Raw genomic sequence first — 17,112 nt, 5'->3', positions numbered from 1 at the left:
CGACCCGTCTACATAGTGCCCAACATCTGTGAGCATTCTCAGTACGCTCCTGAATGTGACACTCCCCATTAAGCTTCCTTAGCATACATTCCTTAAATTCGTTCCAAGTTAATCACTGATTGTATTAGCAATAAACTAAGGAAATGTGGGAAAACTGCACGGTACTGGTGCATATGCAAAAGAGAATATATCTTAAGGTAGATTAGTTTATGTTAGGTTTAAGTGGCAGTCTGCCATCAGACTCACTTAGACGTTTTCGCCCATTGTGATACCACAATAACAGAAGAAGGAAGATGCCTTCTAGTTCCTACCGTTGAATCATCCAGATCGCTTTAAAAAGACCAGTAACTTGCAAGTGTTCGCATCCGCTAAATTAGACAGGTTCTCAAAGAAATGAGAACCTAAAGTGGAACTCCTCCTAACTGCTAGTGCGGGACACACACACAGAAGGTGTTCTATAGTCTCTTCTTCCTCGATGTCCCTACAGCTTCTGCAAAAGTCTTTTGCTGGCAACCTTCAGTCTGTCAGCGTGTTTTCCGATTAGACAGTGACCTGTCATGACGGACACAATGATTGAGACGTCTGTTCTAGCCAATGCCAGCAAAGCAGTAGACCTCTTCAAGTCTAGATGATGCCACATAGTTTTGGAATGCTCACAGTCCCCTCTTTGCTTACTCACAGATTTCAGTGTCCCTGCAGTGTGTAAGGTAGTTCCTAGTCTCCCAAGCTCGTCTGCTTTAGAATTCCCTGGGATATCTCAGTGGCCCGGCACCCAGAACAGGTGAATTTTGAACTGTTCAGCCATCTCGTTGAGAGATCTGCGACAGTCGAGGGCGATTTTTGTGTTCAGAAATACGTTCTCCAGGGATTTAATGGTTGCCTTTCTGCCTGAGAAAATATTTATGACAATCGTCGTAATGACATTATATATTAGCCATGCCACCACTTCCTTAATTTCAAGGATCTCTGCTTGAGATCCATTAAACCATATAGCATTATAGGTCTGACAACTGCAGTATATAGCCAATGCAAGAAACGCGGTCTAAAGCCCCAACTTTTGCCAATGTCTCTCTTGCAGGTGTATCGGGCAAGAGTGACCTTTCTTGCCCTTTCCAAAATGTTGGATTTGAAGTTCAATTTCCTGTCTAGCAAAACACCCAGGTATTTTGCGCTTTCTGTTAATGGAACATTCTCTCCACCCAAGAAGTCAGGTTCCACTATAGGCAACTTGTATCTGTTGCTGAAAAGAACTGCTTCTGTCTTGCACGGATTTATACCCAGACCACTTTCGGTAGCCCACTTTGCTATTGCACGTAGCGCTCCCAAAAGTATATCTCTTAGAGTGCTGGAAAACTTTCCCCTAACCGCAATTGCCATGTCATCAGCATACGCGACTACTTTTACTCCTTTTTCTTCCAGGGACAAAAATATATTGTTAATGGCTATATTCCAAACTAGAGGAGACTGTACACCTCCTTGAGGAGTTCCTCTGCTGACCCATCTTTTAAGATCCACAGATCCCAAGCCTGCCGTAATGCATCTTTTAGTAGGTAATAAACTTTCTTACGGTAGAGTTGATGCCTAGAAACTCCAACTCCTTCGTGATTGACGTCGGTTTTGCATTAATGAAAGCACCTTCAATGTCAAGAAATGCTACCATTGTATATTCCTTGGCAGCGAGAGAACCCTCTATGTAGCCGACTAGGTCGTTAAGGGCTGTTTCTGTGGATTTGCCTTTACTATATGCATGTTGCTGCCGCGACAGGCGATCTCCAGGGATCTTTGCCCTAAGATATGTTTCTATCAACCTCTCTAGAGACTTCAGCATAAAGGATGACAGACTAATAGGACGAAAATCTTTCGCCTTCGTGTGGTAGGGTTTTCCTGCTTTCAGAAAGAAAATGACCTTCGTGTCCTTCCATCCCACAGGTATATATGACATTCTCATACAAGCAGAGTATATCTCCCTAAGCCAGAGAACCAGTCTATCAGACTAAGCATGTAATTCAACCGTTGATAAATTATCGGGGCCTGGCGACTTAAAGGAGTCGAAACTTCTTATCGTCGAAAGGATTTTCGGCTCCCTAATGGCCTCCGACGAATGCATATCAGTGACAACCTCTTCTGGCGCCACGTTGTTCGTTGGAGAATTTCCCGGGAAATATGTATCAACGAGTAGTTCTAGTGTTTCGTCACTAGACATTTTCCATACATTCTCTGACTTCTGGATATACCACACCGTAATAAGTCTCGAGGACAGAATCTTCCTTAGCCTAGAGGCCTCAGATGTATCCTCCACGGAGCTGCAGAATTCTACCCAAGATTTTTTCGGAGCCTTTCTAAGCTCGTCCTTATATTTTCTTAGCTCAGCCTTATAGATGTACCAATCGTGTGGTGCTCTTGTGGCTTTTGCTCTGTTGAAGAGTTTTCTGCAGTCCTTCCTTAGACCAACCAGCTCTGGGGTCTACCATGGCGGTCGCTGTTTGCCCCTTGGCTTGGCACTATGGCATGCTGACATAAGCGAGTCATTCAGAGCCTTCGTGATCCGCTTGACCACTATCTCTATATCCTCCTCCGTAGTTTCCACTTCATTTTCTAGTCTACAAGGGATAGTGGTGCAGAATTTGTGCCGAAATTTATCCCAATCCGCCTTTCTTCTGTTTAGCCGAGGGACCACTACTCCAGTATTTTCTCCAAGGCTAAAACTAATATAACGATGATCAGAGAAGCTGTGGTCATCCAACACTTTCCAACCGCATATTCTACCACTTATTTCTTCCGAAACAAAGGTAATATCTAGTACCTCCTGTCTGTTCCTGGTAATAAAGGTCCGTTTATCTCAAGGTACTTCACTTCCAAAAAAATCTATACATAGATATCCACTATGTAAAACTTTTCTATTATTCGCTTTCTTGAGAAAGATTTGGCAAAAAGTTGATTTCTTTCATTGGCCAAAGTTTTTACGGGTCAGAAGATGTACAAATTGATATAGCCACAAAATGAAGTGATCCCACCATGCTTTGGAGCGTTATTCTCTGAAGAAAACTTGACTTCTCTTTATCACCTTGAAAAATTCCAATGACATTGCATTGATTTAATTCACTTATAGGCATTAAACGAAATGGGTGGAGCTAAATGCAAAAATAAGGGTTCAGTTGTAGTCAATATGTATCAAAGGGCGGAGTTTCAATGTAAGTATGTTTGTATTAACTGACTGTGTATTTAGATGGGTAAAACTTTTTGGTTGCGAAAATATTAAAATACTTTGTTTCCTATGGATCATTTCGTATATAATTGTCAGAGAAGCCATATAAATAAAGAAAATATTTTCATGTAGGCATATTTTTACTGAGATAAAGTTTAAAAAGTTCTTTGAAGTCCTGTTGTTTAAAGATCGCACTGTAATTATACCCACCACCGAAGGATGGGGGTATATTCATTTTGTCATTCCGTTTGCAACACATCGAAATATTCATTTCCGACCTTATAAAGTATGTATATTCCAGATCACCGTAAAAATCTAAGAAGATCTAGCCATGTCCTTCCGTCTGTCCGTCCGTCTGTCTGTTGAAATCACTCTACAGTCTTTAAAAACACAGATATTTAGCTGAAACTTTGCATAGATTCTTTTTTGACCACAAGCAGGTTAAGTTCAAAGATGGGCTATACCAGACTATATCTTGATATAGCCTCCATATAGACCGATCTCCCGATTAAGGGTCTGAAGCTCATAAAAGCTTTATTTTTTAACCAATTTCGCTGAAATTTGAAACAGTAAGTAGTTTTACACCTCCTAGCATTGGACACAAATATGGTTCAGATCGGACTATATTTAGTTATAGCTGCCATATAGACCGATCTCCCAATTAAGGGTCTGAAGCCCATAAAAGCTTTATTTATTACCCGATTTCGCTGAAATTTGAAATAGATGGTTATCTTAAGCCTCCTGATATCTGACTTAAATATTGATCAAATTGGACTATATTTAGGTCTAACTGCCATATAGACCGATCCCCGGATAAAGGGTCTAAAGCCCATAAAAGCTTTATTTTTTAGCCGATTTTTCTGAAATTTGAAACATAGTCTAGTTTTACGCCTCTTAACATAGGACTTAAATATAGTCCAGATTGGACTATGTTTATATATAGCCGCCATATAGACCGATCTCTCGATTAAGGGTCTAAAGCCCATAAAAGCTTTATTTTTTAACCGATTTCGCTGAAATTTGAAACAGTAACTAGTTTTACACCTCCTAGCATTGGACACAAATATGGTTCAGATCGGACTATATTTAGATATAGCTGCCATATAGACCGATCTCCCAATTAAGGGTCTGAAGCCCATAAAAGCTTTATTTATTACCCAATTTGAAACAGAGGGTTATCTTAAGCCTCCTGATATCTGACCTAAGTAGTTTTAGGCCACCCGCCATCCGACACAAATATGCTAAAGATCGGACTGTATTTTAATATAGCTGGCTATCATATAGACCGATGTGCCGATAAAGGGTCTGAAGCTCATAAAAGCTTTATTTATTACCAGATTTTGTTGAAATTTGAAATAAAAAATTGAACAGTGACTTACACTTATTACACCATTCAATATCCGCGTCGAATTTGGGTGCATAAGTTATCCAATTTTTACCGGAAGTGATGAAAGGGGGTTTACATATATACCCGAGGTGGTGGGTATTCAAACTTGGGTCCGGCCGAACTTAATGCCTTTTTACTTGTTTTCAAAATTGAATCGTGACTTGTATTTATTAGACCACTCAAAGTCCCTGCCGAATTTGGTCCGAATCAGACCATATTTCGATATAGCTGCTATGGGTGCATAGATTATGTATTTTTCACCGGATTATGACGAAAAGTGTTTTACATATATACCCGAGGTGATGGGTATCCAAAGTTCGGCCCGGCCGAACTTAATGCCTATTTACGTGTTTTGCTTTAAAATCTACTATCTAAAATCAAATAAAAGCTTGCCAAGTTCGGTCGGGCCGAATCTCCTATACCCTCCACCATGGCTCGCATTTGTCGAGTTCTTTTCCCGGTATCTCTTTTTAGGCAAACAAAGGATGAATGAAAAGAATTGCTATGCTTTTGGAGCTATATCACGTTTTGGTCCATAATTGAATTGAAAGTTGAAGACCGTAGTAGAAGCCATAGCGTAAAATTTCAGCCAATTCGAATAATAATTGCGGCCTTTCGGGGCTCAAGCAGTTAAATAGGGGGATCGGTTTATATTGGAGCTGAGACAGGCTATAGACCGAATCAGACCATATTGAACACGTATGTTGAAGGTCATGAGATAAGCCGTTTTACAAATTTTCAGCGAAATATGGAAAAAAAAACATCAAATATATGCACCTTTCTTCTTATAAGTTGCAGTCACTTCTGTTATTTCCTTTTTATATTCATGTATTTCTTTGATTATTTTGTTAACAAAGATTAAGGATGTTCATACATCAATTTAGATAGCAAACACATCTTGTTAATCTCTGACAATTGCCGGAAAATATTGAACGAGCATTATTTTTGTACAAAAAGAGGGTAGTTGCATTATTAACAAATAAAACGGTCGGTCATAATTTGTTTCCACCATTCATGCACAAATCACTGCGGCACACTCAGAGTTTCTATGTGGAACTGTTTTATTTATCCTTCATGGTTATATGCACTTCATAAAAGTCATGGAAATGTATGGCAGGGTCGTACATTTGAATAGGAAGTTAGAAACAACTACAACTACGTGACAAGTACGACCGTCCGTCCGGTTGTCTTTTGGCGAATTAACAAATGTTTCTCAATCGATGATGATGAGGATGAGTGTCAGCAACAATGACTCCCTCTTTTGTTAATGAACTAAGTGTCAAGTATAATCGCTTTTGTGTAACAAAAGGACTTTAAATAAAGGGCCAAACGACATTCACAACACAAAACCGCAAAAGTCCTTACAGCTATTTATTGAACAGCAACCCCGACTAGCAAGCCACAAAGCAAACACAGCCCAAGGAAAGTATTCAAACGGTACGTCACAACCACTCGCAAATTGTCCTGCAACTGCAACAAGAGTGGCACAATTCCAATTTCTTCCCACAGAGCAGGAGAACCAGCAAGCAGCCAGCAGCCAGCCGTCCGTCGTCCTTGTTTGTTTACAATTATATGCGTTTAAGCAGTGAGTGAGCACTATTTAGTGTTCACTTTTGAAAGGAAAGACATCCCTTTTTCATGAATGAATGACTGAATACCAACCGAAAAATGCCCAACTTATGAACGTCTTTCATAGATTTGATGAAAGTTACATAGGCCAAAAACATAACGAATAAGCACAGCATTGCCGAGCTATTGTTTAATGATTGTATGTGTTTGTTTTGCGAGCTTACACACACACAGAGCCACAACCAATGGGAAATGTGTATTTGAAAGCCGAACAGTGTACCAGTTCCTTGTTTTTTTTTTTTTCAATAAAGAAGGATATTAAGAAAGTTAAATTTATTTTCAAGAAGAGAGTTGGTATCTTAAATCTCCTACTGAAACAAACGTCCTTAGTTCGCACAAAAATAATTCTCATTCCAATGTTGTAGCCCTAAGAATTTATTAAACAAGGTGCAACTTTGTTTTTTGTGTTACAAAAATGCAACTCTGCTTACAAATTCCACAAAAGCAACGCAGAAAAGTTGAAATCGTTTTAACTTTGAAGCTTGAAAACGAGTGTCATTCTATGCTGCCATACATGAAGTAGTGTTTTTAGTCGACAAAGTTAAAAATTGATTAACTTTTGCGAGTTGGTTTTTTGACATTACTTTGCGGAATTGCATTTTTCAACTCCGCGACGCACCTCAACGCCCTCATTCTGTTTAGGCTTTCAAGATGGTACTTTACCATCACCTGCTGGTATTATTTTCGTCACTGCCAAACTTTTTTAATACCATTTGGTACTCGTGTGTGACCGTTATTGAATTAAAATTATTCGTGCGTGGGAGTGAGTGAGCGAAAACATGATCACGACTAATGAGAAAATCCCAACTAACGAGGCACTCACGAGATACTCACGACTCACGAGAAAACCACGACTAAAATTAAAAAAAAAAAACGAACAACAAAATTTTTTGCATACTCTCAAATCAAACGGTATTTTAACGTACGAATCTGTTTACAGATGCATAAAAATGAAAAGATCAAATAACTGGATAGCTGAGCTCGGCTTGCTCCGCTGCCCCCGATAATGCTATGTTGGAGAGGAGTACTCTAAATTTGGAAATTTCTGCCGATTTTCAGTTGAAAATGTATTTCAATTTTGATGTGTATTTTTCTAAATACTATAGGTGGGTTTTGTGGGCGGGCGCCGCTCCTAGGCACCCCACCCCAGATTTTGCTACCAAATTTTTGTTGTTGTTTGGGTGCAGATATTAATCCTCCCCATGCCACCTAAGCCAGTAATCGACTTGTTGTGCGCTCTATTTGAGTCCCATATTTTGATGGTCAGTAAATAATTTCTGTTTGTGGGGTGTTTTGGGGAAGGGGTAGACCCGCAGAGAATTTGTTCCGAAAGTGGATATCAATTGGTATGGGTATTCCCTCCTCAATACCCTTCATTTCAGCCCCGCGCTGACACGGGAGGTAAATATGTCCGATTAAGGTCTGTTTTGGGGGGCGGTCCCCAAGCACTTAGCCCTGAAAATATATCAGCATCGTAATCTACTCTCAAATATCATTTATTTAAACCCTATATTGCCAGTGGCCTCAAAATGGGATATCAAATTTCCTTTCTAATCTCAAATACCTTTCATTTTAAAGTCAGTGCATATGTCCGATTGGGTTTGGACCCTAAAAACAATCAATATCGGGCCCCACTCTCTTTAAGACCAAAATTGTCATGGTGAGCAAGTACGTCCTATATGGGGATTGTTATGGGGGTGGGACTTCCCCTAGACAGTTGGTGCCGAATGTTAATATCAGACTCCCAAATACCTTTCATTTGAGCCCCATATTTCCATAATCGGGAAACATGATCGCTTTGGGGGGATGTTTTGGGAGATGGGGCCACTCTGTGACTTCGCCTTGAAAATATATATCAGATTCGTGTTGTACTATAAAATACCTCTGTTTTGAGCCCCATACTGCAATGGTCAACAAATACGTCCTATATGAGTAGTATTAAGGGGGTGGGGTGGCCCCTTATCATTGAGCTTAAACTTAAATCGGACATTGATATATGAGAAGTTTGTCCCTGTTCCTTAATGGAATGTTCATGGCCAAATTTGCTTTTGCATCTGTTGCTATGCCTATGAACTGCGAACGAAATGTTTGCGTGCCCACGGCTCCAAAGGTGCTTTCAAAAGGTTTTACCGATAATAAGTCGCATCAACTTTGACACCAGGCTCGATGACAACGATTAGAGAGCTGCCATCAGCAGTCACAGCTGCCCATACCATCGTTGAGAAGGAAAATGACTTTGGGCTGCCGTTTGTAGTCCCAAATTCTCGTATGTGGGCTCGCCTAAGTAAGCATGATCATTTTGCGGGTTACGGAATGTTTGGGAAAATTTTAACTGGGAAATTTTTCTCATCAGAGAATGCGATGTTCGAAAATCCACCACGTTCGTGCAAGCGCAGCTACTCCATTGCTCTTTCGAGACTAACTTTTTTGCTTTGGTGTAAGATGGTCTACCTTTTCAAATATGTAAGACCTTTACTTCAGCTTGTTGTTCAATATTTGTTGCACCCTTTCACGGGATATTTTCAGTTCTTTAGACATTTGATGGCCACTACGGTATAGATTTCGTTGATTTAGAGCCTTCATTCGCGGTACCATTTCAGGTGTTGCTGCAGTTTCTGTTGGACCACCACCAAGGCGTTTGACAAGGCTACCACTATCATGAGTTATAACGAGTTATAGGACGAAAAACAAATATTTTGTTCACTTTTAAGTGTTTGAGTTCGCCAGCAAGAGCGGGTTGTGATTTCCAGCCAAATATAATGCAATCGCACTAAAACGTTTGAAACCCATCACGAATAACTTGCATTATACCCACCACCGAAGGATAGGGGTATACTCATTTTGTCATTCCGTTTGCAACACATCGAAATATCCATTTCCGACCCTATAAAGTATATAAATCCATGTCCGACCGTCTGTCTGTTGAAATCATGCTACAGTCTTTAAAAATAGAGATATTGAGCTGAAACTTTAAACAGATTAAACAGATTTTTTTTTTTTGTACATAGGCAGTTTAAGTTCGAAGATGGGCTTTATTGGACTATATCTTGATATGGCCCCCATCTAGACCGATCCGCTGATTTAAGGTCATAGGCCCAGAAAAGCCTCATTTATTATCCTATTTTGCAGAAATTTAGAACGGTAAGTTGAGTTAGGCCGCTCGACATCCTTCTTCAATATGGCACAGATGGGTTCAGATTTGGTTTTGGGGCCATAAAAGGCGTACTTATTGCCGGATTTCGCCGAAATTTGGAACAATGAGTTGTGTTTGGCCCTTCAACGTCGTTCTTCCAATTGCCACAGATCAGTCCAGATTTGGATATAGCTGCCATATAGACCGATCTCTCGATTTAAAGTCTTGAGCCCATAAAAGGCGCATTTATAATTCGATTTCGCCGAAATTTGGAACAAAGAGTTGTGTTAGGCCCTTCAAAGTCGTTCTTCAATTTGGGTCAGATCAGTCCAGATTTGGATATAGCTGCCTATAGACCGATCTCTCGATTAAAGGTTTTGGGTCATAAAAAGTGCATTTATTGACCGATGTCTTCGAAATTTGGGTCAGTGAGTTGTGTTAGGTCCTTCGACGTCCTTCTTTAATTTGGCTCAGATCGGTGCAGATTTGGATATAGCTTCCATATAGACCGATCTCTCGATTTAAGGTTTTGGGCCCATAAAAAGCGCATTTATTGTCCAATTTCGCCGAAATTTGGAACAAAGAGTTGTGTTAGGCCATTTAAAGTTGTTCTTTAAATTGGCTCAGATCAGTCCAGATTTGGATAAAGCTGCCATATAGACCAATCCCCCAATCAAAGGTTTTGGGCCCATAAAAAGCGCATTTATTGTCCGATGTCTCCCAAATTTGGGACAGTGAGTTTTGTTAGGCCCTTCAACATTCTTCTTCAATTTGGCTCAGATCGGTTCAGATTTGGATATAGCTGCCATATAGACCGATCTCTCGATTTAGGGGTTTGGGCCCATAAAAGGCGCATTTATTGTCCGATGTCGCCGAAATTTGGGACAGTAAGTTGTGGTAGGCCCTTCAACGTCGTTCTTCAAATTGGCTCAGATCCGTCCAGATTTGGATATAGCTGCCATATAGACCAATCTCCCAACTAAAGGTTTTGGGCCCATAAAAGGCGCATTTATTGTCCGATGTCTCCCAAATTTGGGACAGTGAGTTTTGTTAGGCCCTTCGACATCCCTCTTAAATTTGGCTCAGATCGTTTCAGATTTGGATATAGCTTCTATATAGACCGATCTCTCGATTTGAAGTCTTGACTCCATAAAAGGTGCATTTATAATCTGATTTCGCTGAAATTTGACACAGCGACTTATGATAGGCCTTTCGACATCCGTCTCGGTTCAGTTCGGTCTATATTAGGATATAGCTACCAAAACGACCAATATTCTGTTCTACAAAATTAATTAATGTCACTTATTTCACTTAAACTTTTTTGTCCATTAAGGTAACCAAATACTGTGCGCACTCTAATGATAAAAAAGTTCTACAGCTATAGCAACAGCAACAAAGATGCTGCAAATAGCCAAAGCCATACCCAACAAGTTATTCTCACACGTATGCGAGCCCAGACAGACGACTCAGCGGCCATACGTTACGAACACGTTAATGAAATCTGATGAAGCTGCTGAAGATATTTATAATCGTTATTGGAGAAATTAATGCGGTTCAGTTCAAGCTATGCATTCGTTCAGTTCGGTTTGGTTAAGGTGATGAAATCCCTTTTCGTTCGCTTCAAACGACTTCTTTCATTGTGTTCAACATTGTCGGTTGCCGACCAACGTTCGCTCATATTCTTCCACATGAATGAATAAACTCAAGGGTATTCTCTACCAATCCTCCCTTTTCGTTAATCCTGAGTGTTGTGCAAGGACGGACATATAGAAAAGGTAAATGTCAATTTTCAAGATTATTTGAAATTTGCTACGCTGTCAACAAACATCACTGGCACTCGCCTATCTCGTCCGCATCAAACTCATTTATCATTGTTTGAATTTGGTGTCATATTTTGCAGATTTACGGTGCAGTATCTATGGTAAAGATGGGCTCCTCAGAGGATACAGATTTGAAAAGGTTACTCACTTTGTGGCACTGTGAAATACTTTACAATTTGTTTCGCGGTAAGTGAAGTGGAAGTAATGCATTGTGTATGCAGACGGCGCCAGTAAAAATTATTAAAAAAAAAACTTTTTATGCAGCATTGTCGCAAGAAAAATAACTTTAAACCAAAATCAAAAGTGTTTAGGAAAAAATTTCAAATTATTCGTTAATACAAAAGATATGTGGAGTGTTTAGTTAATACAGAGAACAAAAAGTACTCTCCCTTTAAAATTTTTTTATTTCCTAAAAAATCATATTAAGACGAATTCTTAATACAATTCTTACTGCCAAGTTTGTTGTATAATATCATTTCCCAGGCGATATAAAGCCTTCTGAACAAAAGGATAAGAAGAAAACAGCAAAATGTAAACTCGGCTGGATTACAGCCGAGCTCTAAACTTCATGGAACTTAAGAATTTCATGTTACAAACAATTTGGAAGATAAGATGTCCTTCTCCAATGGTCGAATAAGAAAGAAATAAACCCAACAGAGTGTCAGAAATAAGTAAAGATATAGTAGCAGTCTAATTCACTAAGACAATGCAGTACATTGTGGTATCACAAGAACAAAGGAATGAGATAGCCGTTGAAGACAAAACAACTTAAAGTAGATTTCTCTCTACTTAGTGAGTGACATTGCAACAACAGATGTTCAATAGTTTACTCACCTTAAAGTCCGCACAGCTTCTGCCTTGTTATCGCTGCATGTTAAGATTTCACCACTCATCATTAGATTCACATTCCATTGGAATAGCACAAAAGTTCCTTGTCTTGCAAGCTCGTCCCCTTCTAATTATAGGCGATAACTCTTTGGTCCGCCTTCTAGAACAGACGATTTTTAAATGTCAGTCGATGCTGGCTTTGTGACTACCATTCTAAATGGCTACTTGATCGGACAACCTTCCTAGTTCTTTAAAGTATACCCCAAAAGGTTATTTGGTCACCTAGTGAGAATCCACCTAACTTCCATTATCAAAGATTGCAACTTTGATCGGCTCTATTAGGAGTAATGGTAAACTACTATTTATCAAAAAGGAGCTGAAGCGATGTATAATCCATACTGTTTCTCGTATGTAGCCTTATATGTCTTGAAGAGCTGAATTAGTGGGCTTGTCCTTGCTATGCAAATGCAAATTTGTCCATGAACATTCGATTAAGGAACTGGGGCAAACTTCTCACAAATCAATAATTGTTGTCCGATTGATTTTTAAGCTCAATGATAACGGGGGGAGAAGTTTTTACATGGTAAAGTACCTCACAAATGTCGCCAGCATTAGGAGGAGATAACCACCGCTGAAAATTTTTCTGATGTTATTTCCAGGATTCGAACCCAGGCTTTCAGCGTCATAAGTGGACATGCTATCCTTTGCGCTTCGTCCGCCTCCTCTTGCTATATATTATCGACATAATTGATAATTATGAAGCTTCGCCGAGAGATATGTACGTTTGGTTAGGTTTAAATGAAATCTGCCATCAGACTCCATTAGACGTTTACGCCCATTGTGATACCACAGGAACAGAAGCAGAAAGTTTCCTTGAACCATCCAGAGTGCTTTAAAAAGACCAACTACTTGCAAATGTTCACATCCGCTAAATCAGACAAGTTTTTAAAAACATTAGAACCTAAAGCAGAACTCCTTTTGACTGGCATTGCGGGTCACACAGCAGAGGTTCTATAGTCTCTTCTTCCTCAACGCCCACACAGCTTGCAACCTTTAATCTGTCAGCATGTTTTCCAATCAGACGATGACCTGTCATGACGGACACAATGACTGGGACGTCTGTTCTAGCCAGCGACAGTAAAGGGGTAGATGTCTTCAAGTCTAGATTTGGCCACTTAATCTTGGAATGTTCACAGCCCCCGCTTTGTGACAATCTATTATTCGTTGTCCTTCGGGCCTGATCCTGACGACATAGCTCACATGTCGCTAGAGGCATAAGTACAGATTCCAGATCCCCTGGAATGTGTTAGGTTGTTCCTAGACTCGCAAGCTCGTCTGCTCTGGGATATCTCTGTGACCCGGCACCCGGAACAGGTGAATTTTGAACTCTTGTCATCTCGTGAGAAAACTGTGAAAGTCGTGGGCGGTTTTTTAATTCAGAAATACGTTCTCCTGCGATTTGATGGTTGTCTGGCTGTTAGAGAAGAAATTTACGCCAATTGTCGCCATTCCATTGTATCAAGGATAACACTCTCCGTAGCGGTCTAATGACCAGTGAGAATGATCCCTTAGCCTCACAGCAATGATCGCAGAAATTTGTAAATTCAGTGCATCAGATGGTGTGGTTCTCAATGCAGCTGTGATGCACAAGCAATACATTATTTGGATCCGGCGGAGTATTTAACAGTAAGTGGGTTTTTTGGAGCCCCGCCCACCAGTTCACAACACCATTATAAGTCCGTCAACTGCAAGTGTTCTTCGACGCTCGCTTGTCCTTTACGTAATCTTTTAAACCTTGCTTACTGTGTGGGTGTTATCCCGTCGCGTTGGAAGATTGCGAAAGTACAGCCTATCCCCAAAAAGGGTGGGGCAATCGACCCTGCGAATTATTGACCAATAGCGTTATGCTTAGTGCTTTCCAAGGTTATGGAGGGCATGTTCAATTATCATCTTGTGAGATACTTAGAGTCCAATGGTCTTCTTAGCAACCGACAATATGGGTTCCGCTGAAATCCGAACGTTGGAGTCTCTCTATTCACCAGTTCGGGGAGAGTAAAGTCGTGGCTCTAAATACCTCCAAGGCATTCGATAGGGTCTGGCACGGTGCACTCCTTTCAATGATTGTGGCTTTGGTGTCATTAATAACTTCGCTCGATTTATATCGAGTTTTTTCAGAGATCGCACTGGAAGAGTTGTTGTAGATGGGTTCCCATCTGACGAATATATTGGGTTGCCCAAAAAGTAATTGCGAATTTTTCATATAGTCGGCGTTGACAAATTTTTTCACAGCTTGTGACTCTATAATTGCATTCTTTCTTCTGTCAGTTATCAGCTGTTACTTTTAGCTTGCTTTAGAAAAAAAGTGTAAAAAAGTATATTTGATTTAAGTTCATTCTAAGTTTTATTAAAAATGCATTTACTTTCTTTCAAAAAATCCGCAATTACTTTTTGGGCAACCCAATAGATTGACCGCAGGAGTACCACAAGGCTCTGTCCTTTCTCCCTCTCTTTTTCTTATTTTCATGAACATTCTACTGGGTCTGACTTCAAATCCGATCTACTCGTTCACGAATGACAGCAAACTCTGTCATTTATTTTCATTCGACCATAGGCCGGGTCTTTGAGAGATTGAAGACAGGAGGTGGGTTATGGACGTAATACTCTGTCAGGATTTGCTGGCCATTTCTTAGTGAGTTCGAATGATGATGACAGAATAGATTTTAATGCACGCAAAACGCAGTGCTCTTTGTTGTCCCACAAACGATTCACTGACACTTTATAAACGTCAATATCTATCGACGGTGTAGATATCAACCAGTCAAAGGCTCTTGATGTTCTGGGCATGAAGATTCAATGTGATGTCCGTTGGTCAAAACATGTATTCATGTATTTCACTCCCTCTGATCTTCTTAATATCTACACTACGTATATCAGGCCGAAGATGAAATATTACTCGCATATATGGGCCGGAGCTGCAAAATCATCCTTGGAGCTGCTTGACCATGTCCAGAGGCGGGTGTTGGTGTTGATTGAAGATATAAGGTATCCAACTCTATTATTTCCCTTGAAAATTGTCGACATGTGGGTTGTGTGGCGCTGTTATATCGATACTTCCACATTGTGTGTTCTTCGGAAATCAGTCTTTTGATTAATAACTTGAGGTTGTTTGTCAGTAAACAAGAATTTCTAGAAGCACGCACCGCTTTGTAATCGGACGGTTCAAATTCAAAGCAAATGTCAATAACCACTATTTCCTCTTCTCCACGCCGATCCTGTTCCAATGCGATGTTTCCATTTAAAAGATTACCAAGAAATGTGAATCATGGGTAGATTTTGTTTTTTCTCATTAGATATTGGCTATAGATTCTCTGCCTTTTATGAATGTAAACTTTTGCACTAGGTATGGAGGTTGGAAGTTTCCGCAGCATGGAAGCCTCGCATGTATCATCCACGTACCTGTAAAACTTCATAACGAATTTGTTATGGGTTCTTTTAACTCACCCTTTGTATTTTCAGAACTCAACCTTAATGACATTCTAGTCCTGCGGCATTCTTGTGGCTTTCGCCTTATTGAAGTTTTTTCTGTAACTCTTTCTTATACTAAAAAGTGCGGCGAATCACCATTAAGGTCTCTGTTTACTTAAGCGAATCTTTCAGAACTTTCGGGACCTAATTGCTCTTTATATCAATGACCTTCAAAGGCTTCACTACCATTTTAGGTCTATCACCTTTTCACGTCTATAGGAGGAAGCGTAAGAGAAGAATGAAATAAGGTGCTCGACGCTGGACCGCAGATCTTTAGACAAAAGAGTAAGTTGGGCACGTGTGGGCATCTACCAGAGGAGCACTAGCCCGCACCCACCTTAATGTCTACCCTGTTTGTGTTGAACCCCTGCTCGTTTAAATACAAATGTACACGAGGAAAACCTGATGTATCCTGTAGATATTTTTTAGGAATCTTCCCTGAGACACTTATTAAAGATCACCTAGTTCGCAGAAAAACCAACTCCATAAGATGAGGATCTTATACTAATGCAAGCGTAGACACACAGCAAATGCTCCATCTCCTCAATCTCATAGTCATTAAGTTAGTTCAATAATAATAATTAATCGGTTTTCCCAGTTTGGACTACCTTTAGAACTCTAAGATGAGCCCCTTCTAAATAGTATACTTCTGATTTCCAATCAGTGTAATTCGTGAACCAAAATCGGTCTTATGTAACGAGCCTTACATTTTTTAAAGGATTCTAAACACGCACTTTAACCTCACCGTCCTCGAATTCAAAGCCCTCAACGCTATCATACTGCCATCATAATCCTATTTTGTGATGGCGAATTATCTCTTCCCAGCATTTTGGTATTGGCTATCGCAAAGAAACAGAGCTTTACTTAAAACACTGATCTAGGAATCCCACACTCATCTAGTTCAATTGTATCAGAGTAGAACCCAAATACCGTTGTCGAATCACTCTTGAAGCCATCGGCAATCATTGAGGTCTCATCGTCCTCAAAATTGTCAGGAAGCCTGGGACCCTCCTCCTGTGTATCTAAAATAGAACTGGAATCTTACCCGTCTTCCTTCGGGATGCCTTTCGAATATACACCTAAGAATCCTACATATTCAGCGCAGCTTCAACATCAGCCTGAGGTGTAGAACTCAGCCATCCGTGATTTCAACGTACACCTACTAAACACTAAATTTATTATGTGCATCCCATTGAGGAACAGGGAATACTTCTCTCATATCAATAAGTGCAGTCCAAAGTATACCTCTCTTTGGATATTCTCGAATTCGCTTATGAGTCATTTCCTTCCAAACAACCTTTTGCATGAGTTGAAGATGTACATTGCATTACGACTGATTTGTTCTGTATCCTATTTCCTGGACATTTTCGAAAAGACAGGATTTGAATCTTCCCATATTTACATTTAACCCCTATACGGAAGTCTAAGTTCCGACATCTTATATCTCCTAGAGACAGGCATAAGAAAAATTTACTTTGGCTTTCATTTAAACCATTCATCTTCACCCAACGTGATAGTATCACCAGCAAGATCACACCTTTGCGAGACGTTGCCATTTACACCCGCCTTCTGACTATCCCAACAT

At 40.1% G+C, this 17,112-nt stretch overlaps 1 protein-coding gene across 1 annotated transcript in view; it reads left to right on the top strand.

Moving 5' to 3' along the window:
* The window catches only part of LOC106088009 (uncharacterized), a 34,673-nt gene that overhangs the window by 10,045 nt on the left and 7,516 nt on the right, over positions 1-17,112 (top strand). The window contains exon 3 of the mRNA XM_059369847.1: positions 11,255-11,360. Coding sequence (XP_059225830.1) covers positions 11,255-11,360 — 106 coding nt within the window. The remainder of the gene's footprint in view (positions 1-11,254; positions 11,361-17,112) is intronic.

This window comes from Stomoxys calcitrans, chromosome 5, assembly GCF_963082655.1.
Source record: "Stomoxys calcitrans chromosome 5, idStoCalc2.1, whole genome shotgun sequence".
In the NCBI taxonomy this organism is placed as follows: domain Eukaryota; kingdom Metazoa; phylum Arthropoda; class Insecta; order Diptera; family Muscidae; genus Stomoxys; species Stomoxys calcitrans.
Note: the sequence above shows the minus strand (reverse complement) of the source record. Positions and strands in the feature narration are given on the sequence as shown.